Genomic DNA, 9970 nt, shown 5'->3' on the forward strand with positions numbered 1-9970 from the left:
TATAGCAGTGAAAATTTTATACCTAACAGAGACCAGAGTCGAGTAAATATTTCTTTGTTTCCTTTTTAAATATTTTCATTGAAACATCACAATTAACATTTGTAGGCATTCTATTCATAGCCACAGTCACCTGATAAGTTATTTTTCGTTTGCCATAGTTAGTACGCGTTTTAGGGACCCGCAGGCTTTGTTTTCGAAAGTGGTAGGCATCATTAGACAAAGTATTGCTTTGGGTATGCAAATGATTGACTTTAATATGCTGCAACAGACGAGAAAATAGACTTGATTCACTTTAAGCAAAGCATAGTGACGAAACAATGGCGAAGTGGCAAGATCCTGGGGACTGCCGCAGTAACCATGAATGCACCGCAAAGCTCTCTCTTAAAGTACTTGTAGTTTCTGATAGTTAGTAGTCGTAGTCGTTCCCCAGACCAGAATACATTGGGTTAGTTTAGAATATACAAGCGCATAATACATCTGTAGTCTCAATCATGCGTGTACAAGACTAGTCACCTTGTAGAGACAGCCAACACTTTTGCCCATTTCAGACGCTAATTTTGAGACATGCGTGTTCTAGGAAAGGTTCTAGTAAAACCAGGCACCGAAAACTTTTATAGACTCAACCTCGTGTATTTTTACGTGTCCAAACTGCATGTTTACCTTAAATAAATCTGCAGTGTTAATCGGTCTAAAAATAATATAGCTGGTTTTCGATAACTATAAAAAACATGTTGGATTTTAGCCATGATTGTAGGTTACCTAAGTACCCGCTTACCATAGCCTCTGCTTGTACAAGAGATTTCGCTGTAAAAAATATATTTGTATCATCAGCATACATGATCATGTGATGAGAACCAGGTAGTTTGAAGTTGGTTAGATGTAATGTCGTTCATTCGCACGTACTGCATTCTTTGACATAAGTAATCTTGCACCAACTCGAGTGTAATACCACGCACACCGTAGTATAACTTTTGTAAAAGGATTTTATGTTGTACGCAGTCAAAAGCCTTTCGAAAATCCAAGAACACACTAAAGGTGTAAAGCTTGTGTTCTATGTTTTCAATTATTTTATCTTTATTAACAAGCGGCGTTTGCTCTGTGGACTTCTTTCAGAAAACCATACTGGCAAACAGATATGTTGTGCTTAGTTAAAAAACGTTCAACCCTGTAATTTATGACTCCCTCAAATAATTTGCAAAATACTGGCAGCACAGAAATTGGTTGGTAGTTTGGCATGTCCATTCTCTTACCACCTTTGTGTATTGGACAGACCTTGGTGATTTTAGGTCATTAGAAAACACACCTGTAGTAAACATCAGGTTAGAAAGATAAGCCAATACGTCAGATATGAAAGGCGCAACGTACTGAATGGGAACTGATCTTATATCGTCGTGACCTGGAGATACATCATTTTTGAACTTGTTGATGAAAGTCACTATTTCCTGAGGGGATGTGGGTGGAAAAAAAACAAAGACTTTGATGAAGAAATAGTAGCGTTGTTGAATGCATTGTCAGGTTTAGGCGGATCACCGAGTGGTTTACCAACATTGACAAAGCACTCATTGAAAGCACAGGCTAAATCAAAACCGGACATTTCATTCGGCGTACTAATCTTGTTCAGCACATTATTATCTTTCACTTTTTGATAGCTAGGCAATGGTACATGTGGGTCAAATGAATACCGACGTGCTTTTTTGTGCCTTATGTAATAATAACAGTAAGCATGCAGACGATCCGGGTAGCTGTTCTCCGATAAGCATTGTGCATGCAAGCTGCGAATATGCAGAAGTAGCTTTATTTGTCTCGATAATGCATCTATATGTCTCGTATGTGTTTAAATCTTGCAAATACTTTCAGTTGCAATTATATTATGTGATGATTTTACTCAATGCGGGAAGGTTTGCAATGCAAGCTTAAATTACGCGTGCCGGGCACACTATTCGATCGTGGCGACCCGCTGGTGGCGTGATCGCAAAAGCGACCACTGGTCTACCATTGGTTTGCTGTGTAGACAGCGCACTTTCTCATCTAGTACACTATAACTGAACTGATGTCATGGCCATGGTGTCCGAGCTTGTTTGTTTGTTTCTATCTTTCAAATTATGGCACATACCCACTCTGAAAGATTGGCAAAGAGAGCGTAGTTTCTCTGTCTCTTCGTCTTTCTCGCGGATGAAGTCGACTACATTCGCGTATATTTAGAACGTAGCCTGAGTACTAGGCAACATGCTCAGAATTCACTGCTCCGTTAAGAATGCTACAACTAAAAAGTAAAAGTAGATGTTATGTTGTTTACGAAAACGCATCATTTGTTCAACGCATCATTTGTTCAACTCCGTTTCAGAAAAAAATTATTCGCAAACAAACGTAAGACTTTTTTGCTTCTTTGGGTCCTGTGAAAAACAACAACCCACTAGACAAAGAATTTCTTTCAGCCTAACTAACATTTTGCGATAAATTCTGCGTTAGGGCTTCTTGTGACAACTTCAAAAAAACAAGCATTCTTTGTCCTTTCATTATTTTTCCAAGTTTAGATGATTAGATTAACGCACACATGTCGAGCCACAGAAACAATGCTTCTTTTCTTTTGTTATTTTTGTCAGGAATTCGCTATTTTGTGCGGCGTTTGTGCGTCGCAAGCATCCAGGGGCAAAACGCAGAAAGTGCGTTACAAGCGAACTCCACAACTACATAAAGAGATAAGCAATCAGAACCTGATATCCTAGGGCAAAAAGCAAACCCCTTGGCTTGTGCGACCGTCACTGGCCACGGCCCCCAGTAAACACCGTACGATATAAGGCCGGTTCCAGCTTACCCGCCTCTACGTCATTTATGCAGTAGGCGGCGGCCCCCGAGTCGTTGTCGTGCAGACATCACGACCGCAAATTTCTAACGCTTTGTCGAATTGGGCGTCTTGTATAGAAAACGCGAGTTTCACCGCGTTACTTATTGACGAATAAAGAACGAGAGACAAAAGAGAGATTAGCCACCTTTACGGTTTCTGTTTGCTTACGTGCGCAATCGGCGTGCACCGATGATAACTTCCCTCGGCTGTCAATGGAACAACGCAGGCTCAGGTCCGAAAATCCCGTCGCTTCGTGATGCCTTCATGCTGTGCACGTGGGTACAATTATCCGTTGCGCCCTGATCCACACGACAGTGTATGATGAAGAATGCCACATAGAACGAAAATTGGCTGGTTGGTATGGTATGATAAGGTTGTTGTCAATCACTCCCTTTACCGTAGTAAGTGTAGGCTTCATTATTCATTTCTACCCGATACTTATAATATTGCACGAATTACACGAACGATCTATACCGTAGGCTCAACGTGTCTGAGACTGAGTTGTTTACTACGCAACTTTAATGCAGTAATTGACTTAAAGGATGTTTCTAAGCCTCACAACCATTTCTTCAAAAGTGTGAAGGATGCAGAGGGAAAGGAAAGCCCGCGGTAGCTGCAAGAATTAAGGACGAATATTTTGCACAGCCCGGACCCACGCTAATTCTTTCTTATTTACAGGAGCCCTCCTTTTTTCTCTTCCTTTCACTTTTTTCTCGTTGTGCAATGAGGAAAATTGTTTTATTGCATAACATGACCCTTACTGAGCCTAACATTTGCGACAAATATTTACCTAATCTATTCATTATTCAAATTCTTTGATATGTCACACCTTAAGTTCTCTCCGATTGATCACAGGCAGCAACTTCAAGAAAAGAAATATGACACCAATTTCATGCACAGTATTTGATTAATTAGTTTTCACTCGCCCTTTCCTTGTCACATTGGCTCCAGTCATTTGTGATGTAGATAGATCAATCAATGTCCTCTCGTAAATGATTTCCTGTGAATGTGTACATACGGCAGCAGTGTCATCTTCGAAACATTAAATATCGCACACTTCCTGTATGAACTAAATCCTCTGAATTTCAAAGGTCCCAAACAAATAAGTACGGTGCGGGACGTATTTTAAGCTTGAGCGTGAGAGCAACAACTTGGGATTGTACACTATAACCACTCTTCAAGTAATGTCCTTTATGATGCCCCAGGGCCATTGTTTTCTATTATTATTTCGTCGTATCTAGTTAGAAGCGCTGTGTCTGTCAAATTACGCATGTGCATATTCCCCACCAAGCCTCAGATATATTTCGGTCCCTGACCTTTCTTACCCCACGATATTAAACATCTCGTGCCGGTTACCTCTCGCCATTGAATAGGCTGCCATGTTTTCTACGTTGCAGTTAAAGCGTGGCAGTTTTGTTATTGCTTGTGGTAAATACTGAAGGAAGCCTAAGAAAAAATGCCCCCACCTTCCCGAAGGAAATCATGAGGAATCGCGAATGCATTTCTTGTGCCAACAGAGGGTACCGTTGCTGTTAGACATTCGCTTCACAGACTTCTGCCGTCGCCTTGCGAGGCGCCCCGCCAGTGAACGGACGAGAGTGAGGAGCGAGCGGTCGGGAGAGTGGGGCGCCAGCGTTCTCGGCTTGCCGTCGGCGTCTCACAGCTGCGTCTCGAGCACACACTTCCAGTTGTTCTTGAGAGGCACCCAGCCAGCGAACGGTCGAGAGCAAAGCGCGAGCAAATAGGGAGAGTGGGGCGCACAAAGGAGAGAGAGCGAACAGCGAGAGGATCGGGGAAGTGATGCGCTTACCCTCCCCTACACTCTCTCACACCACGTGCTTCGATTGCTAGGGTCGAGGCTCCCTTTGTCTCTTTCATTCTCATTCCCCCATCCTCTGCACGGTGCTGTGGAGGTGTCCTCCATAGAGAGAGACAGTAACGGCACCGTGCCTACTTCTGCCTTTTTTTTCTCCAAGAACCACTACGAGAGGCTTAGTGCACGTGCCTGCAGCTGTTGCTGTGGGAGAGGGAATGAGAGCGGAGCGATAACACCTGCCCGTGCACGGACACTACCGCGGACAACGCCAGATGCCTGACATAGCCTGTCTAAGCAATGCGTTCGCATTTAAAAAAAAAACATGTGGCAGATCCATTGCTGTGAAATCAAATGAAGTGCGTAGTTCGGGCGTGCAGCGATTTCCGTTCGTGGAGTTTCCACCACTCCATTTACTAAAACGTCGGTGAAGGCAGTGTCTGAGGTAAGCGTGCAGGGCTTCTTCTGCACGAGTAGAATATTGTTAGGGAGATTTCGCAAGTCCAGTGTGCGACATCGCACTACCTTCTTCGCGTATTATATACTTCCTGCTTGTTATGGTTCTTGGGATAAGCGCCACCTGCAGCTACAACAGTGACTTCACGCCTTGTCGCGCCGGCGCGGAGCAGGGGGCACAGGGAGGGGTGGTGACGCTCTCTATTGCGCCCTGCCACAGTCAGTGTCATGTGTGCGAAACGCCTTTTTAGCTATTTTAAGCTGATTATGGCGATTACTTCTTGATCATTTTCGTTAATTATATGACTTCACATCTTATTCCTTCATTTAAACTGAATTTTGGGTCTTTTTAACTTTGTTACGGCCTGCATTGTGATCAGATTCACACCTCATGAGATGGATGGACGACAGGCCGGGAATCTGAAGTGACCCCCATTCAAAAAATTGGTCCCGCATTTGCGTGCTTTGCTTTCGAATGTCGTTGAAAGACGATAGTCTTCTCTCTAGAGAGAGATTAAAACGTTTATTTGTCGTTATGCCCGAGAAGATCGGAAATATGACTGCATGAAATATGGATGCTATCTGGCAGTGTTTCCAAGAAATTAAAGTTTTTCTAGAACGCAGAGCCACTGGTAGGTGGCAGCAACATGTCGTTTTATTGAAGCGTAGGAAACACCTACGTTTTCCTTCATAGCTTCCCATTGTGAGCACAACGTAATAAGCACTGAGGTCTTTAGAATTGCGTATCATGCATTTTAGAAATAAAGTAACATATAACCTAATATTTATTGAAGCTTTTTACCTCAAATATGCGTAAAACTTGCTTTTTGATTGAAAATATTCACAAGTATGAACGCAGCAAACAGATCAAGATGGCTGGGCGTTGAGGATGTGCCTAAACCTCGGCCGGATGGTTGAATCATGTGACACAGAGCAACAGAAAGACAGACAGGCCGAAATTTTAGCGTAGGAGTATCCTCCCCCCTACAAGAAACACAAGTATTTAATGATGGCGCTTGGAAAGAGCAAGCTTTCTTCGTTTCGCCGCCTATTATATATTGCTAATGTTAAAAGTACGAGAACAAGCGTTCGGCTATCACGTACGAAAATCCTAGTATGATTATGAGAGGTAATAATTTTGGGGAGTTTTACGTGCCAAAACCACGATATGCATGATCATGAGGCACGGCGTACTGTGGAGGGCTTCGGAAGTTGTGGCCATCTGGTATTTTTTTATGTGCGCTGGCATTAGACAGTACACGGGCCTCACCGGACGTTTCACCTCTATCTATGTGTGACCGCCACGGCCGGGGTCGAATCCGCGTCCTCCAGGTCTGCAGCCGAACAAGGAACCATTACACCACCACGGCGAGTATTGATATGACTCATGAGGTAAGACATAGTTGAAGACTTCGAAAATTTCTAGCACCAGGAATTCTTTAACTTGTACCTAAGTCCTTGTACCTAAGCATATGTACCTAAGTACCGAAGTCCTATGTACCTAAGTCCTTGTACCTAAGCATATTGCCTCCTTCGAAATGCGGCCACCAGAAGCTCCATTCGATCCTGCAACCTTCGGGTCCGCAGTCAAGCAAATGTTGTTAAAGGGTGCGGCGAGATCTTTTAAAACCTGCCACATGAAAAACGATTGGCGCACGGTATTCCTCAAAATATCTGAAAACAAAGCATCTTATGGCGGTTCCACGTTACCGATTGCATTCTTGGAACTTCTTGGAGGAGCTCTATAAAGGCTCGCAACCGGATCACTGAAGCTGGTAGCAATAATGCAGAATTCATTCCTGCTAAAGAATTTTAACAAAAGTGTCGATTGTACGAATTGTTTGTCGTTCATTATCTTCCTTTGAAACAACACAGGCAGCGCTAACTGTAGCGTTAACTGTGGCCATTGTGGGTATTCCAGTGTCTTTTGTTCCACTCGTACTTTCGGAAAAATATTGTTAGAAAACGGTGGGAATTACGGAGGCATATTAATACAGTGTCTAACAATATCATGTGTTCTCTCCATGGGAAACGATTCACAACATTGCCGAATAACATTACATGAGAGCGACCAGTATACAAGGCGTAGGCTACATCAGGAATTCTATGCTCTTTACATTTTTCACATATACTTGTTCGCATACATATAAACTTGCATGTTGTCAACCAAAACGGCATATTGCATGCCTGAGCAGTGCCACCTGCGAGCCCATCTTAAAGCGTTCGCGGCGCGTTCACTGATAGTTCTCGACTCCTAGACGGCACCATTGTGACATTAACGATAGACACAAAGAGGAAAGTAATTTATCTCTTCGCGACACATTCTCGTTGGCAAAGAGGATGCACAGTACGCTTTGTTTTGCAAAAGCCGCGATTCATGACAACCTGGACAATGATTCGGCGAAGGTCCGAAGCTCACTCTGATACGCAGAGTCGACCGCGGGGAAGGGGCATCACACAGATAACACTACACGCAAGTCGGAGTTGGCTAGAAAATTTATCCACCGCATAAAAGCATAAACTGAGCCTTTATCGCTTGAAGAAAGCGCGTACCATATATAAAACAACTTGTGTAACTACATAGGGGCATATATGCCCAGATTTATAAAAAAAAAAACGTTTTACTTTGTCAAATAGAAAAAAAAAGGTAGTATCAAGGCACCTTTCTTTTCTTTTTTTATAAGTAACTTCACGAGAGCGTGTGGTGTGCTACCGCAACCGGCAAGAAATTTCAGTGCTACGAGTGCTTGAATATTGTGTCAGCTTTTCTCGAAATCCTGCGCGCGCACCTCGATCCATGGTGGAATACGCTCATAGATGCTCAGTAAAACATTACGATACCATTTGCGTCGATATTGTTCATATCTGCGCATCTCCTACTCGTAGGCAGTCTGGAATGACTTTGGGATGGTGAACGCTTATAAACGCTTCCGGGATCATTTATTTTAAAAAGCATTCAATTCTAGTCACACATAGCTTTCCTCCGTCCGGACAGCATCTCCCCAATTTGGTCCGGATTACAGCTATATTAAGTAACACAACGTCAATAAAGGACAGAATAACAGTCCGAAGTACATCCACAAAACTTCGATCATCCCACTTTCAATTTATATTGTCATTGCATTCTTTGGAACGTTAAACCCCACATATCAATCAATTGTCATTGCATTCGTTTTTTTTTTGTTGTTGTTGTTGTTGTTTGAAGAAGGGCAGAATTCTCATGATCTGCACCTTGATGCAGTGATCATGACAATGCTTTTCGATGCGCAACTGAAGATTACTTCCACGCGTTTTATAGTAAAGAAAACTTGGGCACCAACTTCCACAAAAATGAAAATTCACATTATCTATAATGACCTGCTATTGCTTAAACGACGGAATCATTGTATCGGGTGAATTTTGTGGCTTTTTTTTTTTGTATCAGTAAAGAAACAGTCCACGACTGTCGCTCCACGCAATTTTCGCTCCTAAATTAAACAGCAACATTCAAATAATCTGCGTGGCTTGGATAAATTCTTTAACTTAGGAGGCTCAATTAATGAACGGCCTTGCAACAAAACCCACAGTTACAGGCTGAGCGAATGTCGTAAATGAAACCTCTACGTGACGTACCCCTATGCGACCTCTATTCTTACGTAGTCTACTGTTCAGGAGTGACGTACGACTATTCAAACTGCGCCTCGCCCCTGTGGTTTAGTGGCTGAGGTAGTCGGCTGCTGACCTGCAGGTCGCGGGCTGCATTTTCGATGGAGGCGAAAATGCTGTAGGCCCGTGTGCTCCGATTTGGGTGCACGTTGAAGAGCCCCAGGTGGTCGAAATTTCCGGAGCCTTGCACTACAGCGTATCTCATAATCACGTTAAAGCCCACATATCAATCAATCAAAACTGCGCTGTCAACTACAACGAGAGTAAAAGGTAGTGAGCATCCTTACTCGGTGCCAAAAGTTGTCCGTCTTCCGCGCGAGCCCCATCGGATGAGGCCTGCTGTCGCTGGAAGAACGCAACCTGGACGATCACGAATACGGGAACAAGCCATAGGAGTCGACGACGCTTGCTGCTCATTCGAGGCAAAGCTGCAGCCAGGCTCGAGGGCCGCGAGAAAGGAGACACCGCCGATCTTCGTGTGACGACACTCATCGTGTCCGGCATGGTCAGTTAGAGGCCATACGTCGTCTCAGCGTCTTCCTCTTGTCCAGGCGACGACGCGCTCAGCGGTGCTTCTATGCGTTGCGACCCCCACAGCCCGCGAATCGCGGTACTGACGAGCCTACTCTACCTTTCGAAGTAGCAGGCAGCTCGTTCCAAACCGGGCGCGCGCCTTCGCTCCACTCCCGTCCCTGATGCGATAGGGCAACGGACACTAGTGCGTCACCGACTCGGCTGATACGATACCCACTGGCCATCGCCTCACACACCCACCCATAATAGATGCCCTCCTCTGCCTTCTCGCACAGTGCGAATCGTCCAACGGGGCTAAACACAAGGGCGCATTGTCTGCGAGCTCGCCCCTCTCGTGGCATCGGGTCGTGGACTTTGTCGCAGATATCGCTCCGCTGCTGCCGTCATCGATTTCGATTGCCGTTTTCCTTTTTTTGCTGTACCGCCACCGAGTTGCAGCATTTGTCCGCAGCCCGAAATGCCGTGCGTTGCAGATTACAGATGGTACGCGCTATGGTGCGTGGCTGTACTTGCACGCGCATGCGCACAAGTCCAGTCGCTCACAGTATGCACGTTTCGCACTGTCTGTGGTGTACGCGCTTCGACCCCAGCAGCAGCACGTGCTGGTGGGATGTACTACGGAACTTTCGTTGAGTGTTCCGTGCCGCTAACTCGCTTTCGACGTCACGCCCCAGCTA

The 9970-nt window shown here is 44.6% G+C and overlaps 1 protein-coding gene across 1 annotated transcript in view; it reads right to left on the bottom strand.

Moving 5' to 3' along the window:
• The window catches only part of LOC142806576 (sodium/potassium/calcium exchanger 5-like), a 29892-nt gene extending 20249 nt beyond the window's left edge, over window positions 1–9643 (bottom strand). The window contains exon 1 of the mRNA XM_075891276.1: window positions 9047–9643. Coding sequence (XP_075747391.1) covers window positions 9047–9263 — 217 coding nt within the window. The 5' untranslated portion in view covers window positions 9264–9643. The remainder of the gene's footprint in view (window positions 1–9046) is intronic.
• Between the last annotated feature and the right edge of the window lie 327 nt (window positions 9644–9970).

Source organism: Rhipicephalus microplus, chromosome 1 (assembly GCF_043290135.1).
Source record: "Rhipicephalus microplus isolate Deutch F79 chromosome 1, USDA_Rmic, whole genome shotgun sequence".
Taxonomy (NCBI): domain Eukaryota; kingdom Metazoa; phylum Arthropoda; class Arachnida; order Ixodida; family Ixodidae; genus Rhipicephalus; species Rhipicephalus microplus.